The sequence below is a fragment of the Somniosus microcephalus genome, chromosome 10 (genome assembly GCF_052327205.1).
Source record: "Somniosus microcephalus isolate GS21.2 chromosome 10, FLI_Smic_1.0, whole genome shotgun sequence".
In the NCBI taxonomy this organism is placed as follows: Eukaryota; Metazoa; Chordata; class Chondrichthyes; order Squaliformes; family Somniosidae; genus Somniosus; species Somniosus microcephalus.
The window spans coordinates 224,599,366-224,624,451 of NC_140996.1; the positions used below are offsets into that span (position 1 = coordinate 224,599,366).

The 25,086-nt window shown below is 48.0% G+C and overlaps 1 protein-coding gene across 1 annotated transcript in view; it reads left to right on the forward strand.

The window, feature by feature from the left end:
- The window catches only part of sts (steroid sulfatase (microsomal), isozyme S), a 100,554-nt gene that overhangs the window by 11,293 nt on the left and 64,175 nt on the right, over positions 1–25,086 (forward strand). Inside the window, exons 3-4 of the mRNA XM_085999659.1 lie at positions 7,834–7,955; positions 15,128–15,250. Coding sequence (XP_085855785.1) covers positions 7,834–7,955; positions 15,128–15,250 — 245 coding nt within the window. The remainder of the gene's footprint in view (positions 1–7,833; positions 7,956–15,127; positions 15,251–25,086) is intronic.

A 25,086-nucleotide genomic window follows, 5' to 3' on the forward strand; every position in this document is an offset into this window, starting at 1 on the left:
GGCCAGTAATTCCGGTCCCAACGCGGGAGTACGGATGGGGCACTCACGCGTGGGCCCGTTGGAAGTGCCGGATTTCAGCACGCACAGCGCATGCGCGGGAAACCGGCATTTCCTGTCCTCTGAACCAAGGGGTTCAGAGGATGAACGCGTGCGCGCAGGAGTCTGCGCGTGCGCGCTGAAATTCCTTTTTTTCCACAGGTTTACACGTGTGTAAGGGCCTCTCCTTTTTACATTCGTAAAAAGGAGACGTAAGGACTTCATTCTTTAAGGTAAGTGGTCTATTACTTAAAATTATAACATTTTTTCCACAGCTTTATTGTTTTTAAGGACTTTACAGTAAGGTAAGTGTAGTTTTAGACCCGATTTTTAAAAAAATTATTTTTTTCAAAAATTTGATTAATTGTTTAAAATAGTTTTTTAAAGTTATTTATAGTTTATTTAATTATTGGGATGTTTATTAAAATTTTATTTAAAGTTAAACTAGTCTTTTGGGCGCCCCTACTTTTCATGAGTTTGACAGTTCTTACTATCAAACTCATGAATGAAGTTTCCCCTCCCCTGATTGGCTGCAGAGTGCTCACCTGATCCCAGCTGGCATATCGCACTAACTACGCCACTGGATCAGGTAAGCACAGCGCGCCGACATCTGAACTGGGCCAGTGGCAAGAATTCCAAGCAGGCCCAGGCTTCAGATGTCGGCGCGCCGGGTGAGTGCACATCGAGGGCTTGCACGCGCGGCAAGCCCCCAAACCTAATTTCTGGGCCATTAACTCCTGTGTCTCTCTCTCTCGCTCCCCAGATGCAGCCTGACCTGCTGAGTGTTTCCAGCATTTTCTGTTCTTATTTCAGATTTCCAGCATCCGCAGTATTTTGCTTTTGTGAAGCACAAGCTCTAAACGATTAAAGGGGTAAGAATGGCCTTTTCTGCAGCCGCAATCAGGAAAGAAAGATTGCATTTATATAGCACACGTCACCACCTCAGCACTTCCAATTAAGTATTTTTTTCCAAGTGTAGTCACTGTTGTATAGTAGGAAACGCGATAGCCATGCAAACCACAATGTGGCAATGATGACCAGATAATCTGTTTTTAGTGATATTGATTGAGGGATAAATGTTGGCCCCAGGACACCCGGGGATAACTCCTCTGCTCTTCTTCGAAATAGTGCCTTGGGATCTTTTACGTCCAGCTGAGAGCACAGACAGGGCCTCGGTTTAACAGTCCCATCCGAAAGATGGCACCTCTGACAGTGCAGCACTCCCTCAGTGTTGGCACTGGCAGTGTCAGCCTAGATTTTATGCTCCAGTCCCTGGAGTGGGGCTTGAACCCACCACCTTCTGAGCCACAGCTGTCCCAGGTGATCTATTGCCAGCCAGGTGCCAGGGTAATGGACATAATGGCCTCGATTTTAACTGACCCGTGGAGTCGGGACTGGAGGCGTGTGGGGGGTTAAAGCCCCAATTTTGGGGGTCCCGACACCATCCCGCCCAAAACCCGCCTCCATGTAAGTTTCAAAGGCGGCGGGTACCCGCCCCGCACTGGGACCCGCCTACCCGAGGCGGGAAGGGATTTGTGACATTTAACTGCCTGTTAACAGGTAGTTAACAGGCAGTTTTTATCCTAATCCCTATTTTTAATCTTTAACTGTGGGATTCCCGACGGCTCCAAACCACGCCAGGTTAGAGGGGTCGGGCCGTCGGGTTGAAGGACTTGGAGGGGTCGAGATGTCGGTGTTCAGGTGAGTGATGGGTGCATGAGTGCAAAGGTAAGTGTGTTTGGTGTGTCTAAAGTGTGTAAAGAAGTTTAAATTACCTGTACTTACCTTTTTAGCCTTCTTCTAGGTTTCGGGAGTTCATCATCCAACCGGCACAGAAAGCAGAACGGCTGCGAACTGTCAAAAGTGACAGCCTGTAGCTTTCTGTGCAGGAGAGATTTCTAACTGAGTCTGCGTAGAAGGACTCAGGTTAGAAGTAAGACTGTCAGTGTTTGACAGCTTCAAACAGCTGTGAAACGCTGATATTTCATCTGTCAAAACGTTTTAACAGATGAAATTTCAGTCTGTGACGTCACCTGTTGCCGGGTGGCCCTTAATTGGCCTGCTGAGCCTGCTGGGCGGACGCAACAAGGTCAATCAAGTTAAAATCACGTGGATTGGCCGCATCTCGATGGAGGCGGGACTACAACCCGAAAGTTGCAGTCCCGCCTCCTTCCCGACGTCTGAGTGAAAATCACCCCCAATGGGTGGAAAAGATTCTAGAAAAGTGACCAGCCTGCCGTCATGATTCACATTGGAACCAACAGCAGAGGGTCGACCAAGATGGAAGTCTTGCAATAGGAGTTGTATGTTGGCTAAGACCTTCAGGGTCGTGAACACGGTGCCACGTGCTAGACTGGTTAGAGAGAAGTAGATTAGATGCATTAACACATGGTTTGTTATATGGTGTAGGAGGGTGGGTTTCCAATTACTAATTTCCAATTGAGTACTTGAGCATAATATATTTAAGATTTTTATTTGTCTAATGCTTCCAGTACAATAATGAGACTGTCCAACCTATTAACTGTGGATTAAAAAATGACCGGCTGCCCATTGACAGCATCGTGTCATCTTCTTAGGCAGTCCCTCGGAACCGAGGATGACTTGCTTCCACATTAAAAATGAGCTCGCAGGTGGCTGATTAGTCCAATGCGGGACCTACAGTCTCTGTCACAGGTGGGGCAGACGGTGGTTGAAGGGGTGGGTGGGGTGCTTAGGTTGACGTGCGCTCCTGCTTGGCTTCCGCTTGCTCCCGGCGAAGAGACTCGAGGTGTTCAGCGCCTTCCCGGATGCTTCTCCTCCACTTTGTGCGGTCTTGGGCCAGGGATTCCCAGGTGTCAGTGGGAATGTGACACTAAGGCCCCGATTTTCAGCTTGTGTGGGAAATGGTCGGGTTTCCCCGAATATGGGGTTTCTGACACACATAAAAAAGTGTCAGCCAGCTCCACGCAATTTTCCCTCAAGTGGCCAATTAATTTCCAGCATGAGGGAAGCCTTGCTAATTGTCCAATTCGAGTCAGAAATCCCCAAAGTATGATGTCATCATTCGTAGTGCTTTCAAAGTGTCCAGCAAGCTTCTCCACCTCTGCAGGCTTCTCAACCACTCTTGCACAATGGCAGAGGAGCCTGCACCAGCTGCTGCCAGCGGCAGAGGCCGAGCTGCGGCCGAATTCAACGAGACGTCATTGCAGACATTATTAGATGGGGTTAGGGCCCACAGGGAGGTCCTCTTCCCTAGGTCAGGGAGGAAGAGGCCTCCCACTGAGACCAATGCTGCATGGATGCAGGTGTCAGCAGATGCCAACTCGCTGGGAGTCACCAGAAGAACCTTGGCATTACATCTCTAACTCCTTCCTTTACTCCCCCACAGTACCATCCAGAGCCCCCATCCTCACTGTGGAGGAGGAAGAGGCTGTGCAGCCAGACTCCTCAGAGGAAGCTCCAACCTCTGAGGGCGCAGCGTCAGCAGAAGTAAGCGCACCCAGCACCAGCACAGACACTCACACCTCGGGGGGACCTTCGGGACATAGAATGGTGCTTCACAGCTCACAAGTGAGCCTCAGCAGATTCTGGAGACAGGGACAGCAGTGGAGAGTCCTCGTCGGAGGGCGCAGAACTCTGCCAGCTCAGCTCAGCTGCGCTGCATGTCGACCCTCTGCCTCTGGGTCCATCCGCAAGAGAAGAGGTGATGGATCTCCATGCACAGATGCAGGAGTCTCTGGCAGGTTTTGTCTCCAGGGTCGCTGCGAGTGTGGAGCGAATGGAGGAGTCCATAGCGACCATGAGCAGAGCCTTTGTGGAGTCATTGGCGCATGACCGCATCACCATGGAAAGGTTGGCAGCCTCCATGGAGGAGATAACTCGCTAGGGTACGGAAAACATGGTGAGTGCTCATAAGAGAGTGACATCTCTTGAGGAGCATTGGCCATCTGTTGAACAGAGAAACCAGACCTTCATAGAAGTCCTTCTGAGTAGGACTGCCAGTGCAGAAACGGGTCCCCATGGCCCCCTAAAGCGCAGCAAGGTGCTCTCAAGCCACTTCCAAGCGCTGGCCCCTTCTGGCCTGTGCAGCTTCAGGTGAGTGAGCAGCAGCCTGGTGCTCCTGTTGCTGATCCTGCTGTTCCTGCTTCTGCTGTTGCCGCCTCTGCTGCTGGAGATCCTCTAATGGCAAGAAGGGAAGGGAAAAAAGGTGTCCCATGCTTCTCGTAGATGCCTCCGCTGAGGAAGCGCTGAGTGAGGGTGGCGAGAGGAGCTTCCCAGAAGATCGCATTGGAGAAGTATGTGAGGCTCCAACCTTCCACAGGTGTGCCTGAGCCTTGAAGAAGTAGCCCCAAACCTGCAACAACAAGGTCCTTCAACATACAAGTGCTGTCCCTTTAAATCGCAGCTTCTCCGACTGACCTGCAGCTGACAGCAAGCAAGCCGGCAAGCTTCACGCCAGGTCTCATCAGCGGGGTTCCCCACGGGCGTGTTTCAGGTGTGGAAAGCCCCAAAGTCGCAACGGCCCCGGAAAATCTTCCTCAACAAGGTGATAATTGGTGATTAATGTTCCGACGACCAGTCCCGCCAGCAGCGGCCAGGACTGAAGCAGGTGACGGAGAAACGGCGGTCCGAAAGTCGGACGGGGCGGGGAATCAGGCGGGGGGCCCCACCCGCTTTTTCCACGATTTTCGGCCCCCGGCCGCATGAAAAGCCGCCCGACGGCTGCCAGAAAATTGACCCCTAAATGTACTGAACATAAGTACTGAAATTTTCACTGTTTATTTTCATGTATGTCATTTTACCTAATCAGTACTTGGAGCTGTTTAAACTTGTTAACTTGGTGCCTTTATTGTAGGCCCATTTGAGCCTGTGATCAATAGCTGATTAATTGGTTACAAGACAGATGTGATTAGCTGTTCTCTAATTGGCTGATTTTTTTTCATGGCTATTGTATAAAGTAAAACTTGCATTTATACAGCGCCTTTAACGTAGTAAAACCCCCCCAAGGCGCTTCACCGGAGCGTTATAAAACAAAATTTGACACCAAGCCACATAAGGAGAAATTAGGGCAGGTGACCAAAAGCTTGGTCAAAGAGGTAGGTTTTAAGGAACGTCTTAAAGGAGGAACGTGAGGCGGAGAGGTTTAGGGAGGGAATGCCAGAGCTTAGGGCCCAGGCAACTGAAGGCACGGCCGCCAATGGTGGAGCGATGAAAATCAGGGATGCACAAGAGGCCAGAATTGGAGGAGCGCAGATATCTCCTGGGTGGGTGGGGTTGTGGTGGAGGAGATTACAGAGACGGGGAGGGGTTTGAAAACAAGGATGAGAATTTTAAAACCGAGATGTTGCTTAAGTGGGAGCCAATGTAGGTCAGCGAGAACAGGGGTGATGATGGGTATAAGCTTGAGCAGAGCTCAGATTCGAGCAAGTGAAAGGCCAGAATGGTGTAGAGTTTAATCTCAGAAAATCAACTTTAGAGGAACTTTAGCCTTAAGGTGTAGTGGGACACAAGATGTTTTGTTTTCTCTAACACTTCTAGCGAGTAAGCGGAGTTTGAAAGTTGTGAGTTTTGTGCGAATGGGAATTCCAACTAATATCAATGTTTTTTAATATGGTCACCAGAGGAATGGCAGTGCAGGGAACCCTTGTCATGTGTGTTGAGTACAATATGAGGCGATTATGGATTCTCAGGGGACAGTGAGGTCTCTGGAGCAAAGGATGTGTGTACTCGGAGGAGCCATTGGCCACACTTTGCAGCATCAGAAAATTCAGGGTTTCTGGATCATTCAGTTCAGGAAACCGGGATAGTGTAGACCGGAAGGAGTGGGTAACCATCCACAGGGACAGTAAAGGAAGATGGGCTCGGAGGTGCAGAGAACCCCACACCTGGAGTACTGTGTGCAGTTTTGGTTTCCTTACCTAAGAAAGGATATACTTGCCATAGTGATTGCAGCGAAGGTTCACCAGACTGATTCCTGGGATGGCAGGACTGTCGTATGAGGAGAGATTGGGTCGACTAGGCCTGTATTCACTAGAGTTTAGAAGAATGAGAGGGGATCTCATTGAAACGTATAAAATTCTGACAGGGCTAGACAGACTGGATGCAGGGAGGATGTTTCCCCTGGCTGGGGGGGTCGAGAACGAGGGGGTCACAGTCTCAGGATACCGGGTAGGGCATTTAGGACTGAGATGAGGAGAAATTTCTTCACTCGGAGGGTGGTGAACCTGTGGAATTCTCTACCACAGAAGGCTGTGGAGGCCAAGTCACTGAATATATTGAAGAAGGAGATAGATAGATTTCTAGACACAAAAGGCATCAAGGGGTATGGGGAGAGAGCGGGAATATGGTATTGAGATAGAGGATCAGCCATGATCATATTGAATGGTGGAGCAGGCTCAAAGGGCCGAATGGCCGACTCCTGCTCCTATTTTTCTATGTTTCTACTGGAACGGTCCAATAGGTACATAGGGGATGACTTTAACTTGGCCAAATAGAATCATAGAAAGCTGCAGCACAGAAGGAGGTCATTCGGCCCATCGTGCCTGTGCTGACTCTTTGAAAGAGCAGTCGTGCTTAGTCCCACACCCCGGTCAGTTCCTCATCCTCGAGTACTTGTCCATCTCCCTTTTACAATTATTGATGGAATCAGCTTCCGCCACCTTTTCAGGTCGAGCGTTTCAGATCCCCACAACTCTGTGAGTGAAATAAATCCTCATCTCCCCTCGAGATCTTTTGCCAATGATTTTAAATCTCTGACCTCTGGTTATTGGCCAACTCACCAGAGGGAATAGTTTTTCTCTCTCTACTCTATCAGAAGCTCTCATTATCTTGAAACCTCGATTAGGTCACCTCATAACCTTCTCTGTTCCAAGGAGAACAGTCCGAACTTTTCCAACCTCTCCTCATAACTGAAGTGCCTCATCCCTGGTAAACCATTCCTGGTAAACGAAGAAGAGAAAGGTCCAGAGTGACTCGCCTCATTTTCTCCAGCCTCTGATTCACAAACACAAACCTCTGATAAAGGACTGTTTTCACTGAAATTGTGTAGTTCCAAATTGTGGCCAGTACTTCAGGGGAAAACATTTGTAAAGTAGATGTAAGAAAGACTTGCATTTCTATAGCACCATTCACAACCAACAAACATCTCAAAGTACTTTTGAAGTGGAGTCACTGTTTTAATGTAGGAAACGCAGGAGCCAATTTGCACACAGCAAGCTCCCACAAACAGCAATGTGATAATGACCAGATAATCTGTTTTAGTGATGTTGATTGAGGGATAAATATTGGCCCCTGGACACTGGGGATAACTCCCCTGCTCTTCTTTGAAATAGTGCGGTGGGATCTTTTATGTCCACCTGAGAGAGCAGACGGGGCCTTAGTTTAATATCTCATCTGAAAGACGGCACCTCCGACATTGCAGCGCTCCCTCAGTACTGGACTGGAGTGTCAGCTGAGGTTTTTATGCTCAAGTCCCTGGAGTGGGACTACGAACCCACAACCTTCTGACTCAGAGGCAAGCATGCTACCCACTGAGCCACCGGCTGACTACTGAAATTTATACTGAAACAGGGAAGTGGCAATACAGTGATGTTGCATTGTTACAGCGATGTGAGTAACCAACACTGCACTGCTACTGGTTTACTAGTTTTCAACCTGGCCTCCCAAGACATGGTACCACACAAGTCCACGAGGTTGCTTTTCCTGTATAAGCAGCAATAATAGATAATGTACTTTACTGGCATTGAACTGGATTTTGTGTATTTTTCTCATCGCTCCAATTCTTTTCAAAACATCGATGCATTTTGTCTCCTGTTGCAGGACTCCTCATATAGATAGCCTGGCAAAGGATGGAGTGATGCTGACCCAGCATATAGCTGCAGCTGCACTATGCACCCCAAGCAGAGCCGCCGTCCTGACGGGCAGGTATCCGATCAGGTCAGGTAGGTGCATTCGCAACTGAAGCAACGCAACATTATTGAGAAAGGAATAGTGGAAAGCAGATGGGGCACTGCAATGGCAGCACTGGCCCACATCTTGCTGGGGCGGGGCATCTCCCGGCCTACCCCGTTAGACTTTTTCCTGCACCCTTTAGCTCAAATAATTTGCGCCATAACTTGCTGGAGGTGCGAGCTGATGACGCTGCGGCAAGGGCACCGGGCATCTGGGACCTTAGTGAACGAAAGGACCAACAGTCTATCTCCTTACCCAATGAGATTTAAAGATTGAGAAGGAAACCGGAAAACAGAGGCCAAGGGTTAAATTAGTGGGTGAATTCGTGTCGGATCAGGTACAGAAAGAGAATGAAGAGAGGAAAAGAAAGATTGGATTGTGAGAGCGGGATAAAAAAGACAGAAAGGAAATGTTAATGTTTTAAATTTACTGCATGCAGGAATGAAACTCTGGTGGGAAAACCACCAGAGACCATTGTCAAGGACAATTCTCACTTGAAGAAGCATGGGTTAATGAAAGAAAGACTTGCATTTCTGTAGCGCCTTTCACGACCTCGAGACGTCCCAAAGCGCTTTACAGCCAATGAAGTAATATTGAAGTGTAGTCACTGTTGTAATATAGGAAATGTGGCAGCCAATTTGCGCACAGCAAGCCCCCACAAACAGCAATGTGATAATGACATAATCTTTTTTTTTTACATGTTGGTTGAGGGATAAATATTGGTCAGGATACCGGAGAGCACTCCCCCCCGCTCTTCTTCGGAATAGTGCCATGGGATCTTTTGCGTCCACCTGAGAGTGCAGACATTTAACATCTGATCCGAAAGACGGCACCTCCGACACTGCAGTACTCCCTCAGCACTGCACTGGTGTGTCGGCCCTGGATTATGTGCTCAAGTCTCTGGAGTGGAACTTGAACTCACAACATTCTGACCCTGAGGCGAGAGTGCTACATAATAATAAGGGACAGCCAGCATGGATTTGTTAATGGCAAATCGTGTTTGATGAACCTAATTAAGTTCTTTGAAGTAACAGAGAGGGTTTATGAAGGTAGTGCAGTAGATATTGGGGGAAAAATTCAGTTGTTTGCGCCTCCCGTTAGCACCTTAAGAGGGCGCTAATGGGGCACAAAGCAACTAGCGCCCGGGCGCGGCATTGTTTGCGCCGCTCGTGAAATTAACTAGACATTTTGCGGTGGCGCTAAACACTACTGCCACGATCTCCTGCCTGGCAGATTGTGACGTCAGTCGAGTGCGCAACGCCCCGTTAGCGCCCCGGACCGGAAATTGAGTGGCGCCCCCTGCCTTACCGCCTGCCGCTAGCAACGACAGGTTGAGGGGAGCGTTTTGCAGTCAGAAAGGGACTGGGGGAGCGCTATTTAAAGGCGGCTGCTTCCTGCCTTTTTTTGTCGGTGACACTTTTGCACCACGCATTCTGAGAGAGAGAGAGAGAGAGGGGGAGAAATTGGGTGAGTAGCGCCACCTGTTAGCACCTAAAGAGGCAGTCAGTGGCTGTAGCGCCACTGGCTGCACCTCCCGCGATATTCAGCAGCAGCGCTAATGGTGGCGTTAGCCATTTGCGCTGCACCGCCACCGATGACATCATCGGTGTGCGCAGCCCCCCATTCGCGCCCCGTTTGCGATATTTGGTTCATGGGGCCTTACTGTGCCGGCAGCGGCGCAAGTTAAGGTGGAGGTGCGGGGCGGCCGCCTTTTTCGGCGGCCGCCTACCAGCACCTCCATCCCCGGCCTCCTAACCCCCTCCCGCGGCATTGCCGGCTGTTTCCCGAGAGCCCGGCACTTCTCCTTGGTGCCGGGCTCGTTTGCCGGCACTCACGAGCGGGTATCGCGCTGTTGCAGGCACCTCCCCCTTAACAGTGGGAGGAAGGCCTGCAGTACCACAACGCGCCGTGCCGCAGCGTGTGGCGCTGCGGCACGTTGCGCTGCGATATTCAGTTTCAGCGCCCTAAGAGGGACGCGGAGCACCTCGAGCCTCGCCCCGTGTCCCTCGAGGGGCAATGAAACTGAATATCTGATGATCGCTAAAGCCTCGAACGCTGTGCTAAATCATGCGCTCAGGCGACTTTTGCGCACTGTAAGCAAGCTCTGGGGAGATGGTACTACAGGGCTTGTGCTTGGGTCATTTGACTACTTCGCATTTACTCACCAGCTAACGCGTTTTGCGGCCATTGTCCAACAATGTAGTTTGATTGCCAGCAATAGACAGCAACAACTGTAGACTGCAGGAAGGATATCAATGGACTGGTCAGGTGGGCAGAAAAGTGGCAAACGAAATTTAATCCGGAGAAGTGTGAGGTGATGCGTTTAGGGAGGACTAACGAGGCAAGTGAATACACAATGGGCCGGATATTCCGATCCCTACGGGTGTGTGCGCGCTGTGTACCCACCCGTAGGGACATCGGAAATGCCGGTTTCAGGAATGCACAGCGCATGCACTAGAAACCGGCATTTCCGATCTGTCTAGAAAGCTCTTGACAGATCCTCCGGCTGCCCTGGAGAAGGGCCTCTGCGGGCGGAGAGTTCCGCTTTTTGGAGACCCTCCGCCCGCAGAAAATCCTTACAATTCTTACGCCTGGTAAAAGCAGGCGTAAGGCCTGCTTTTATCAGGATAAGAGTTGAAAAAAGTTTTTTTAAAAATCCCTGATTTATCATTTAAAAATACTTTAAAAAAAGGTAAGTTTATTTTTAGCCCCATAAAATACTTCAATTTTTTTCAAAAAATTACATTTTTGTTTCAAATACTTAATTTGTTGTAATTTCAAGTCATTTTAAAAATGTATTTAAAGTTTTACTATGTTTTTTCATTGATCTCCATTCATATATTTGACAGGTCTTCCCGTCAAATGTATGAAGGGAGATTCCCTTCTGTGACTGGCTCCCCATGGCCCACGTGATCCCAGGGATGCTGCGAACTACCTGCGCCTCTGGGATACGTGGGCTCTGCGCACTTACAGTTTGGTGAGGCCCAGGAGCGGAACTGTGCGCCTCCCGGGAGCCCTCTGGTAAGGGCGCAGATTTTTCCAGATCGCAGGTCTCCGCCCGTGGGAGTCCTGTGATCGGAAAATACGGGCCAATAAATGTTAGGATACTGAGAAATGTAGACAAACAGAGGAACCTTGGGAGTGCATGTCCACAGATCCTGAAGGTAGCAGGACAGGTAGATAACGTGGTTAAGAAGGCATACGGGATACTTTCTTTTATTAGCCGAGGCATAGACTATAAGAGCAGAGAGTTTATGCTAGAACTGTATAAAACACTAATTAGGTCGCAGCTAGAGTTTTGCGTACAGTTCTGGTCAACACATTACAGAAAAGATGTGATTGCACTGGAGAGGGTACAGAGGAGATTTACGAAGATGTTGCCTGGGCTGGGGAATTTTAGCTATGAGGAAAGATTGGATAGGCTGGGGTTGTTTTCTTTGGAACAGAGAAGGCTGAGGGGAGACTTAATTGAGGTGTATAAAATTATGAGGGGCCTAGATAGAGTGGATAGGAAGGACCGATTTCCCTTAACAGAGAGGTCAATAACCAGGGGGCAGAGATTTAAAGTAGGATTAGAGGGGAGTTGAGGAGAACTTTTTTCACCCAGAGGGTGGTGGAGGTCTGGAACTCACTGCCTGAAAGGGTGATGGAGGCAGAAACCCTCATCACATTTAAACAGTACTTGGATATGCACTTTAGCTGGAAGGTGGGATTAGGCTGGATAGCTCTTTCTCAACTGGCGCAAACACGATGGACCGAATGGCATCCTTCTGTGCTGTAAATGTCTATTTCTGTTTCTAATAGCTTGGAGCATATCATGTTAGTGGGGCCAGGGTTCCGCTCCATGTACAGCTTTTGTGATTCTTGCATCCGAAGGCGCTCAGTGCCAGGCAGTGATGTGATCAGTCAGCAAATTGAAAGAAAGAAGGAGTTGTGTTTATAATGGCGCCTTTCACGACCTCAGGACGTCCCAAAGCGCTTTGCAGCCAATTAATTACTTTTGAAATGCAGTCACTGTTGTAATGTAGGAAATGCGGCAGCCAATTTGCGCACAGCAAGCTCCCACAAACAGCGGTGTGATAATGACCAGATAATCTGGGGTTTTTTTGAGTGATGTTGATTGAGGAATGAATATTGGCCAGGACACTGGGGATAACTCCCCTGCTCTTCTTCGAAATAGTGCCATTTGATCTTTTACGTCTACATGAGAGAGCAGACAGGGTCTCAGTTTAACGTCTCATCTGAAAGTCGTCCCCTCTGGCAGTGCAGCACTCCCTCAGTACTGCACTGGAGTGTCTGCCTAGATTTTTGTGTTGAAGTCGCTGGAGTGGGACTTGAACCCACAACCTTCTGACTCAGAGGTGAGACAGCTACCCACTCAGCCACGACTGACATCAAATCAAAATCAAACCCAACGACCTTTTATACTTGTCTGGTTGATGGAAGACTGTCGTCAATGATTGGCAGCCAAGCCGAATATCCATGCCTGCACGGTTCCTCCAGGGGTTTCCAAATAGCAAATGGGAATGAATTCTCTCTCTGTCTCTATCTCTCTCTCTGTCTCTGTCTCTCTCTTTTTTCTAGGCCAACTGGTTGAGAGCAACTAGCTCGCCACAGACCAGGAATTGACCCTAGTATGCATTGGCTCAGCCACTCGCTAGAGAAACTCACTGAGCCATCGGGTCAGCTGAGATCAGTTCATTTCTCGCTCGGTGCTCTCTCTGTCTGTCTCTCTCTCTGTGTGAATTGACGAGAGTTCGGTTGAGAACTTCTGTCTATAACATACAATTTGTATTCACGGCTGAATGTGAATGTTCTATGCTTTTGCCCATCAATTATCATTAGTCTTTATTGGGCTGGCAATTACAACCTTAGCCAAGTTCAGTCATTGGCCCATTACCTTAAATGGAAACTTTTTTTTCTGTCCTATAATTATCGTTAACAGCCGTTTATTTTCTGAACACTTATCATGCTCTTCCAAGGAAATTATTTAATACAAACTCTGATAATGTGTAGCCATAGATATTATTACTTCTAAGCTGCAATCCCCCCCGCCCCCGCCCCCCCCCCCCCCGCCAATGTTCCCTGTAAAAAAAAATTGGCTCCGCAAGGCCCCTTTTAAGGATTCAGTTAATTAAATTAATCTGGAATTTTAAAAAAAGCTAGTACCAGTAATGGTGACCACGTATCTACCGGATTGTAAACATAAGAAATAGGAGCAGGAGTCGGCCATTTGGCCCTTCGAGCCTGCTCCGCCATTCAATAAGATCATGGCTGATCTTCTACCTCATCTCCACCTTCCTGCACTATCCCCATATCCCTCAATTCCCTTAATATCCAAAAATCTGTCGATTTCTGACTTGAATAAAATTAACCTATCTGTTTCACTAATGCCCTTTAGGGAAGGAAACCTGCTGTCCTTACCCGGTCTGGCTTATATGTGACTCCAGACCCACAGCAATGTGGTTGACTCTTAGCTGCCCCTCTGAAATGACCTAGCAAGCCACTCAGTTGTCAAGGGCAATTAGAACATAAGAACATAAGAACATAAGAAATAGGAGCAGGAGTAGGCCAATCGGCCCCTCGAGCCTGCTCCACCATTCAATAAGATCATGGCTGATCTGATCCTAACCTCAAATCTTCTATCACTCTGCATCCACCCGAACCCATGTGATCTCCCGGGAGAGGCGAAAAACCAGATAAAGACCCAATGGCCAATTTGGGAGAAAAAAATCTGGGAAATTCCTCTCCGACCCATCTAGGCGATCGAAATTCTTCCAGGAAGGATGAACAATACATGCTGGCTTTCCCAGTGACTCCCGCATCCCTTGAATGAATTTTTTTTGTTGAAAAACAGACCTCAGTTTAACACTTTCCGATTGGAAAAACAGCACCTTCAATAACGCAGTGCTGCACAGGAGAATCAGCCTAAATAATCCTTTCAAACCACGGAGTGGGGCTTCAAATCCAGGTGAGGAAACGGACACCCGTAGGATTTAATTTGAGGGATGAACCTCGAGTTACAGGGTGAACACACTGCTCAGCGTCTGAAAAGAAAGACCGAAAAAGACCATCAGGCTTATCAAGTACACCGCTTACCCTACTCTAATCTGACAGTCTATTCGAAGCAGCAAAAACTGAGGCCAATTTAGGCAAATATTCCGGGAAATTCCTCTCTGACTTCTGACCACAATCAGGCAGTGCTCCAGGAGACTCTCAAATCCTTATTTTTCCAGCGATTCCCACTCCCCCGCAAACCTATCCTCCAACTGGAAAAGTCCTCCCTCCATCAGGAACTTGTCCATCTGCCCTTTTGAAAGGATGTACAGGGAATCCATTCTCGCTGCATGCTTCAGTAATGTGTTACAGCGGGTGATGACTCTCTTGTGAAAAGAAATACTTCTTAACATCTAACCTAGCTCTGCCTAGATATTTTATATGCTTGCCCTCTAGTAGTCCCACCCCTATCCATCTCGCACAACTACAGAATCAAATCCCTTCAGCGTTTTACAAACCTCAGTCATATCTCCTCGGAGCCCGTGCCTCTCTAATGAAAATAGCTACTATTCCTTGAGCCTGTCCTGGTAATTAAGAGCCCTAAGACTGCATCATTTTAATTGCTCTGCTCTACCTTCTCCAGGCCCTCGATATTATCCAAATATAAGGGCCAGAGAGGTCCTTTGTTCGCTCCTGGTCCATGAGTTAGCTGATGGTGAGGTTATAAAGATGACCTCTGCAGCTCCCCCCCTCCGCCACCCCCGCCCTACGTCCCCACCGGTTTGTGAGTGTAAAAATCAGTCAGAGTTCCCACTCTTGGATCGCTATCCAGTGACTGCTGAAGGAAATGTGTTTGAGGGCAGGAATGGGCTCTGTTGTAATGCACCTTGTAGCCAAATGGCGTTTGCATGTGGCCACTTGGACAAGGTACTGGAAAGCCTCAAGTTGGTCTCCAGGGCAACCTTGTAGCCTAAAACAGGACACTGTTTACCCGTTGATGCGCTTTAATACATTGTGCCTCACATGGTTTAATGCTCCTGTCATTATAAAACAGAGTATCATCCAACCTACTGTGAGCAGTGGTGTGGAAGATGCACCGCATCAAGTCTTTCAGTGCATGCACATTCTTAAAACTGATGGACCACGTCTGTTCTCTCTCTTTCAGGAATGACCTCCATGGAAAGAATAGGCGTCTACATATTTGCAGCCGGGTCAGGTGGACTTCCCACGAACGAGACCACCTTCGTCAAGCTGCTGAAAGAGCAAGGCTATTCCACCGGCCTTATTGGTAAGACATAGCAGCCAACTATGTTGTTGGTGGCCGTGCCTTCAGCTGTGTAAGCTCTAAGCTCTGGAATTCCCTCCCTAAATCTCTCCGCCTCTCTATCCTCCTTTTTAAGATGCTCCAGAAAGCCTACCTCTTTGACCAAGCTTTTGGTCACCTGTCCTAATATTTCCTCTGTGCGGCTCGGTGTCATATTTTTGTCTGATAACGCTCCTGTGAAGCACCTTGTTAAAGATGATATATAAATGCAAGTTTTCGTTGTTGATCATCTATCTTTTATGTACTAATCAAATATTACTTCAGAAGGACTACAAACAGAAAATGTTGGAACTTCGCAGTCGGATGATTGGCATCTGTGAGTTCTGACCGGCGAATAAAAAAAGGAACATGCATTTATATAGCACCTTTCACGTCCCAAAGCGCTTCACAGCCAATGAAGTGCTTTTAGAAGTGTAGTCATTGTTGTAATGTAGGAAACGCAGCAGCCAATTTGCGCACAGCAAGCTCCCACAAACAGCAATGTGATAATGACCAGATAATCTGTTTTTAGTGATGTTCGTTGAGGGATAAATATTGGTCCCAGGACAGAACTCCCCTGCTCTTCTTCGAAGTAATAGCCCTACGGATGTTTCTGCATCCACCTGAGAGGGCCTCGGTTTAACATCTCATCCGAAAGACGGCACTTCCAACAGTGTCGGCCTAGGTTTTTTGTGCTCAAGCCTCTGGAATGGGACTTGAACCCACAACCTTCTGACTCTTAGGCGAGAGTGCTACCAACTGAACCACAGTTACCACTCTTTACATTGACCCGACTTTCTCTCGTGTGGAGGGAGCGGAGTAGGGGGAGGGCTCATCCAGCTTGCTGTCTGTTTCTAGCATTTTCTTGCATTTTGAAATTCCAGCAATCATCGTTTTTTTTTAATCGTATATTCCCCAAGTTTATCCAGTCTCCTCGCACTGTGACGTCTGGGAGGAAAAGACTTAATTACGAGGATAGACTTCAGTAAAGCTGGGCTATGTTTCCTGGAGGTGAGGGGAGATGAGAGGCAGTCTAACCGAGGTGTTCAAAATGATGAAGGGAACTGACAAAAGTAAATGGGGAATGACTTGACTTTTCCCCCCAGCGGGGGAATCCAGGAGAAAAGGGGCAATGTCGTAGTATTTGAACTCTGGCTGGTTTAAAACAAATTAATGTTTTCACACACAAGATTGTGAGAATGTGGGACCCGCTATCTCAGAAGGTCGTCGTTGTCGTACGTGTCTTCATACTGTTCCCTTTGGGGAACTGTATGAAGTGGTGGAAGGATTTCTGGCAGCGATTAACGCTCCTTCTGTGACCGTAACCATCTTCGTACCAGCCATTAGGGTGGTTAGTCCTATGGTGGGAGGGTTTTACGGGCTCCTACAACCCATACGAGGGGGGGGGGGCACCCACACCCACGGATGCAAGTATCCCGCTGGATGTCAACCCAGAATTTCGAGCCGGAGCTCCGACTCCACTTGCCGGGACTGTCTGGAGCGGGGTTCGAAACCCTACGTCTTCTGGCCCAGCGGCAGGGATGCTACCGCTACGCCAAAGGCCCACTCCCGCCAGAAGGTCACAAATGCAGAATCAGTTGAGATGTTTAAAATGGAGATTAATACTTATTTGAGGAAAGGTATGAGAGAGAGGGAGAGAGAGAGGGTGGTGGGTAGGGTTTGGATTTTTTTTAAAATAGAGCAGCCATGACGAACAAAACAGTGGAGCAGGCTCGATTGGGCTGAATGGCCATCTTCTATTGTAAATACTGCAAAGTCTTTATTAAAAACATCTTTGGCATCTTAAAGAAAGAAAGAGTGGGTACATTAGAACATGTCAAACTAAATATTGTTCCTTCTTTCACAATAGAACTCCAATATCTGCCATGAGAGAGAGACTCCCTCTCCTATGGAAAATAGAAATTAATAATTAATTGAGTTATCTCAATTAGCCTGTCTGAGGTTTATAACCTCGATTTATTGACCTAATCGAGTTCCCAGCATGTTGAGATAAGACCCGCATTTTTCAGTTTAAAAAAATTTTGCATACTCATCAAAGGATGCTGGTAGCCTCATTTCTGCTGGTCTCCAACAGCAGGGGGCTCCACCTGCTGTGGGTCTCCTGAGCTGAAACCAGACATCTCACCTGCATGGATATTAAACTCTACCATGTTTTTTTTTATTCGTTTATGGGATGTGGGCGTTGCTGGCAAGGCCAGCATTTATTGCCGATCCCTAATTGCCCTTGAGAAGGTGGTGGTGAGCCGCCTTCTTGAACTGCTGCAGTTCCAGGATTTTGACCCAGCGACGACGAAGGATCGGCGATATATTTCTAAAGTCAGGATGGTGTGTGACTTGGAGGGGAACTTGGAGGTGGTGGTGTTCCCATGCACCTGCTGCCCTTGTCCTTCTAGGTGGAAGAGGTTGCGGGTTTGGGAGGTGCTGCCGAAGAAGCCTTGGCGAGTTGCTGCAGTGCATCTTGTAGATGGTACACACTGCAGCCACGGTGCGCCAGTGGAGGAGGGAGTAGGGAGGAAACATAGAAGATAGGAGCAGGAGTAGGCCATTCGGCCCCTCGAGCCTGCTCCTCCATTCAATGCGATCATGGCTGATCATCCAAATTCAGTACCCTGTCCCTGCCTTCTCCCCATACCCCTTGATCCCTTTAGCCTTAAGAAATATATCCAACTCCTTCTTGAATATATTTAATGAATTGGCCTCTACTGGAAAAATTCAGTATCACCCCGTTTGGGGCGCGATTATTGGCTGTGCACAAAGCTTAGCGCCTGGGGCTAATTATCGCCTCCAACTGCAAACTTGGCTTTTATCACCCCTGGAGGTGATTGGAGCGCTAAATCAAGCGCTACACACCTCTCTTAAGGCGCAAAGGCCGAGGAGCGAGGCGCTACCTCAGAGCGCTGGCGAAGCTCATGTGATGTCAGTCAGCAATGGAACACAGACACACTGGCGCCGGCCAGTTCTTAAAGGGGAGGGTCGATCTTGCTCTCCATCCACACCCTGCTCATTGCAGCCTTGAATCTCGGCCTGGAGAGACCTGTACATCAAATCTGCTGGAAAGAACAATGGAGAGGCCCAGGGAAAGAGCTCAAAGTGCAGCCCCCACAGTCTCTTCTAAATCGATACAAGGAAGGGCAAATCAAAATGAACCTGCAAAGTGCTGCTCAGTACCCAAAACTCCTTCACACAGCGTTGAATCTCTCCAGAAGTCTCTCTCTCTCTCAGAATGCCTGGTGCAAAAATGTCACCAAAAAAAAAGGCAGGAAGTGGTCGCCTTTAAATAGCGTTCCCCCAGTCCCTTCCTGACAGCAAAACACTCCCCTCAACCTGTCGTTGCTAGCGGCAGGCGGTAAGGCAGGGAGCGCCACTCAATATCCAGTCCGGGGCGCTACCGGGGCGTTGCACACTCGACTGACGTCACGATCTGCCAGCGCAGGAGATCGTGGCGGTAGTGTTTAGCGCCGCCGCAAAATGTCTAGTTAATTTGGCGAGCAGCGCACACATCGCCGTGCACAGGCGCTAGTTGCTTTGCGCCCCATTAGCGCCCTCTTAAGGCGCTAACGGGAGGCACAAACCAACTAAATTTTTCCCCCTGAATGTTTAAGGTAGTAGATGAGGTGCCAATCAAGCGGGCTGCTTTGTCTTGTATGGTGTCGAGCTTCTTAAGTGTTGTTGGAGCTGCACTCATCCAGGCAAGTGGAGAGTATTCCATCACACTCCTGACTTGTGCCTTGTACTGGATTTAGAGATAACAACACCAGATCTGAATGTACGAAGCATTGGTAACAAGATAGATGAATTAATGGCACAAATCGAGATCAGTGGGTTTGTTCTAGTACCCATTACTGAGGCGTAGTTGCAGGGTGACAAAAGTTGGGAACTAAATATTCTAGGGGACTTGATTTTCAGAAAAGATAGGCCAAATGGAAAAGGAGAGGGGGGTAGCCCTGATAATAAAGGATGAGCTGAAGACAGTAGTGGGAAAGGATCTTCGCCCAGAAAATCAGGATATAGAATCAGATGGGTGGAGCCAAGAAATAACAAAGGGCAGAAAACACTGGTGGGAATAGTTTATAGGCCCCCTAAAGGTAATGATAGTGTTGTACAGAGTATAAATCAGCAAATTAGAGGAGCATGTAACAAGGGTAATGCAATAATCGTGGGGGACTTTAATCTTCATATAGACTGGGCAAACCAAATTGGCAAAAGTAGTTTAGAGGAAGAGTTCATGGAATGCATTCGAGACAGGTTACTAGAACAATATGTTGAGGAATCAACTAGGAACAGGCTATTTTAGATCTAGTATTGTGTAATGATGCAGGATTAATTAGTAACCTTGTACAGGAAACTTTGTGCTATCCGGCACCCACGGGACCGAGCTACTGCCGTTGCCTCAAAACTTCCGGATAGACCAGCGTCAATGTTAATCAGATAGGAGCTTTTCATCTCCGTATCTGACAACAAAGACTGTTGCTTAGCAACAGCTTGTCAGCACTCGGCCCGTGGCTTGGAAGCGTCTCTGAAGCTGTTGCTAAGATACAGAGACGCTTTCTAGAGCCTGCCGTATCTGACCACAAACACTGTTGCTCAGCAACAGCTTGTAAGCACTCGGCCCAGTAGCTTGGAAGCGTCTCTGAAGCTGTTGCTAAGTTACAAAGACGCTTTCCAGAGCCTGCCTGTGAAAAGAATGCTAGGAGAAGAAAAAAAACCTAACCAAAACGGCTGCTGATTTCTGCCGTTAGATCGAAGTTGCTGGACATTCAACCTCCGGATAGCACAAAGTTTCCTGTAGTAAAGGAAGAGTGATCATAATATGATATAATTTCATAATTGAGTTTGAGAGTGATGTGGTTAAGGGTCTTAAATTTAAACAAAGCCAGTTACGTAGGTTTGAGGGGTGAGTTGGCTAAGGTAGATGGGGAAATTAGATTAAAAGATATGACAGTAGATAAGAAATGGTGAACATATAAGGAAATAATTCATAATTTGCAACGAATATACATTCCCTTGAAAACTGAAAAAATGTGCGTCTTATCTCCCCTGGCTGGACAGTCTAGAACTAGGGTCATCATCTCAGGATAAGGGCTCAGCCATTTAGGACTGAGATGAGGAGAGATTTCTTTACGCAGAGGGTTGTGAATCTTTGGAATTCTCTACTCCAGGGAGATGTGGAGGCTCAGTCGTCGAGTATAATCAAGACTGAGATCGATAAATTTTTGGGAATCAAGGGATATGAGGATAGTGTGGGAAGGTGGAGTTGAGGTAGAAGATCAGCCATGATCTTGTTGAATGGCGGAGCAGGCTCGAGGGGCCGAATGACCTACTTCTGCTCCTATTTCTTATGTTCTTAAATGCTGGTGGATGAAGATCTGAGTCTGTGATTGCATTTTAGTTGATTTAAGCAAAATGAAACCCTGTCTCCTACAAAACAAACTTGTGGATGAGCAGGGTAATTAAGATTTCACCATAATAAATCTGAGAGTGGTGTCTCTTGTGTCTTTCTACTGCCATTATTTTGTCAGAGTTGCCAATGCTCATGATTCACTCAAAATATGATTTGTGCACGTTTTTACACATCGTTTTCCACATGGTTTGTTTTTTCTAAATAACTACCGATAAAACCCAATGACCAGCAACTCCTTTTCTTTTCATTCTCGCCACCTTGTATCGGTGCTAATCGTCCCTCTGGAGAAAGGTCATTGCGGGAGGGGGGGGCTGGAATAAGGTCGGCTGGCACCTCATTGCGGGAGGGGCTGGAATAAGGTCGACTGGCACCTCATTGCGGGAGGGGCTGGAATAAGGTCGACTGGCACCTCATTGCGGGAGGGGCTGGAATAAGGTCGACTGGCACCTCATTGCGGGAGGGGTTTGCTTCTGAGGTACATTGTTAGGACAGAGAAGGGCGAGCTATACTATGCATCTAAGTACATAGGAACAGGATCAGGGTGTTCCGCCATTCCATTAGATCATGGCTGATCTGCACCTCAACACCAGTTACCCGCCGTTGCTCCATATCCCTCGATACCCTTACCTAAGAAAAATCTATCAGTCTCAGTCTTGAAAAGCTCCAAATATCATCGTAGGCTAATTAAGATTTCACCATACTAAAGCTGAGAGTGGTGTCTCTATTGCCATTATTTTGTCACTGAATTGCCAATGCTCATGATTCACTTTTGGGGAGAGTGTTGGAAAAGTAGTCAAAACTGCCCAACGCATTACCGGCACCCGGCTACCGACCATAGAGCACATATACCAGAAACGCTGCCTACGGAGGGCACGGTCCATCATCAAAGACCCTACCCACCCCAGCCACAGTCTGTTCGCCCTCCTACCATCTGGAAGACGCTACAGATGCATTCGCACCCGTACGACCAGATTTAGGAACAGCTTCTTTCCCAGGGCTGTCATCCTACTGAACTCCACAAATAAACACTAAAGCCTGCACATCTGCCAATGAACTTTATTATGGTCATATTTATGCTAATATACTGCAAGCCAAATGTATAAATGTATGTTGAATGTTTAAGTGTCCTAATCCAAATTGTACACTCTCGGGAGCCGCAAGCCTACATTTCGTTGTACTGCACTTGTGCACTAACAATGACAATAAAAGTTGATTTGATTTGATTTGATTTGATCCTTTAGGTGGAAAAAGTGCTTGCTGATTTTGCTCCTGAACGGCCTGGCTCTAATTTTAAGACTATGCCCCCTCGTTCTTGATTTCCCCCACCAGAGGAAATTGTTTCTCCGTATCGAATCCTTTTATCAGCACCTCAATCAGAGCACCCCTCAATCTCCTATACTCAAGGGAGTACAGGGGAAGTTACCGCCCTCGGTTCCATATCCCTTAATGCACTTATCTAACAAAAATCTATCTCTCAGTTTTGAAATTATCAATTGACACCCCCCCGCCCGCCACCCACCTTTAACAGCTTTCTGGGGGGGGCAGTGAGGGTACCAAATTTCCACTACCCTTTGTGTGAAGAAGTGAAGAAAAAAAAATCTAGCTCCCCACTCCATCCTCCTGTACCTTTCTTGTCAAAGCCTACATCATAGCTACTCCCGGTGTTTCCTCTCCACTGCCATTGTAGTTTCCTCTCTACTTTTACGGTGAAGCTGTGGCATTGTCAGCACTGCGGAATTTAGTTTGCTCCCTTCACTCTCACGTCATGCAGTTGTTGGGTCGCTGCCTGTGTCGTGGGTAAGCACTCTATACTACATGCTCTCATCAGCAAAGAGAACAATGTCATTTTTAATGATTCCCCACCACATCACTGATAAAGATCACACACAAATCTTTGAAGGTGGCAGGACAAGTCGATAAAGCTGCATTTTTTTTTTTTAAAAAGCATACGGGATCCTTGGCTTTTTAAATAGAGACATTGGGCCAGATTTTCAGTGTGCCGTGAGGCGGGCTTTCAGGCGTGCGGGGGGCAAAAATCCCGAATTCGGGGGTCCCGACACCATCCCGCCCAAAACCCGCCTCCACGTAAGTTTCAAGGGAGGCGGGTACCCGCCCCGCACTGGGACCCTCCGACCCGAGGCGGGAAGGGATTAGTGCCAAATAACTGCCTGTTAACAGGTAGTTAACAGGCAGTTTTTAGCCTAATCCCTATTTTGAAGGTTGTCGTGTGAGATTCCCAACGGCTCCAAACCACGCCAGGTTAGAGGAGTCGGGCCGTCGGGTTGAAGGTCTTGGAGGGGTCGCGATGTCGGTGTTCAGGTGAATGATGGGTGCATGAGTGCAAAGGTAAGTGTATTTGGTGTGTCTAAAGTGTGTAAAGAAGTTTAAATTACCTGTACTTACCTTTACAGCCTTTCTTCCTCTAGGCGTCGGGAGTCCGCATCACTCAGCCAGAACTGAAAGCTGAATGGCTGCGATCTGTCAAAAGTGACAGCCTTCAGCTTTCAGTGTCGGTGAGAGTTCTAACTGAGTCTGCGTAGAAGGACTCGGGTTAGAAGTTAGACTGTCAGTGTTTGACAGCTGGGCGGGCTCAACAAGGTCAATCAAGGGAAAATCGCGTCGATTGGCCGGACGTTGATGGAGGCGGGACTAAAACCCGAAAGTTGTAGTCCCGCCTCCTTCTCGACAGCTTAATGAAAATCCAGCCCATAGGGCTGGATTTTCATTGAGGAGGTGGGTAGGAGGCGGGACTTCAACTTTTGGGGTTGTAGTCCCGCCTCCATCGAGTTGCAGCCAACCCATGCGATTTTGACTTGATTGACCTTGTTGAGCCCGCCCAGCGGGCTCAGCAGGCCAATTAAGGGCCATCCGGCAACAGGTGATGTCACAGATTGAAATTTCTTCTGTCAAACACTGACAATCTGTACTCCAGGTTAATTCCTTCCTCTCAGGATGATTTAGAGATCTCCCCAGAACAGAAAGCAGAGGCTGCAGATTTAGACAGCTGGCGGCCATTCTGCTTCCTGTGCCGGTGAGATGAGGGACTCCCGAGACCCGAAGGAAGGAAGGCTGTTAAGGTAAGTAAAGGTTAGTAGAACACTTTACACACACCAAACACATTTACCTCTGCACTCACTTGAACACCGGACACCTCGACCCTTCCAAGCCCTTCATCCCGACGGCCCGCCTCACTAACTTGGCGTGGTTTGGAGCTGTCGGGAATCCCACATTTCAACAATAAAAATGGGGATTAGGCTAAAAACTGCCTGTTAACTACCTGTTAACAGGCTGTTAATTGGCACTAATCCCCTTCCCGCCTCGGGGAGGCGGGTCCTAGTGCGGGGCGGGTACCCGCCTCCTTTGAAACTGGCATGGAGGCGGGATGGGGTCGGGACCCCCGATTTTGGGATTTAAAACCCCCACACGCCTCCAATCCCGCCTCCACGGCCCAATGAAAATGCAGCCCATAGTATCCGCTCGATTGCGCTGCGGGGAGGGGGGGTTTCGGCGCAATTCGGCCGAAATCGGCGCAACAGATCACGGAATTTTAAGCGCAATTTTTTTTGGGTGAAGAAACTGTACGCTGCAGTTCGCGAAATTCTGCCGAGCTTTCCCTCTGAAGGTGAAATCGGCTCAACTGTACGAGGTCTATAGAAGATGGCATTCTCGATGGGCCAAGTTTCACGTTACGCCTTTTCCTAATAAATCTAAAGGTTCTTCATTTTTTTTCTACAAGCTGAATCGCATAGAATTCACAGCACAGGAACAGGCCATTTGGCCGAGCTGGTCTATGCTCCACACGAGCCATCTCCCACCCTTCTTCATCTAATCCTATCAGCATATCTTTGTATTCCTTCCCCACCCACCCCCCCACCAGGTGTTTATCTAGTTTTCCCCCTTAAATGCATCTACTACTCCTTGTGGTAGCAAGTTCCAGATTCTAACCGCTCTCTGGGTAAAGAGGTTCTCTGTCTGGATGATTTTTAAAAAATATTCTTTCATGGGATGTGGACATCGTTGGCAAAGCCGGCATTTATTGCCCATCCCTAATTGCCCTTGAGAAAGTGGTGGTGAGCCACCGTCTTGAACTGCAGAGCGGCAGTTAAGAGTCAACCACATTGTTGTGGGACTGGAGTCACATATCGGCCAGACCGGGTAAGGACAGCAGATTTCCTTCCCTCAAGGACATTAGTGAACCAGATGGGTTTTTAATTCCAGATTTATTTAATTAATTGAATTTTAAATTCCTCAGCTGCCTGTGGTGGCATTTGAACTCGCGTCTCCGGATCATGGTCCAGGCCTCTGGATTACAAGTACAGTAACATAACCACCGTACCCTCTAATTGAGGTGTTTCAAATGATAAAAGGATTCAATAGGGTAGATACAGAGAAACTATTT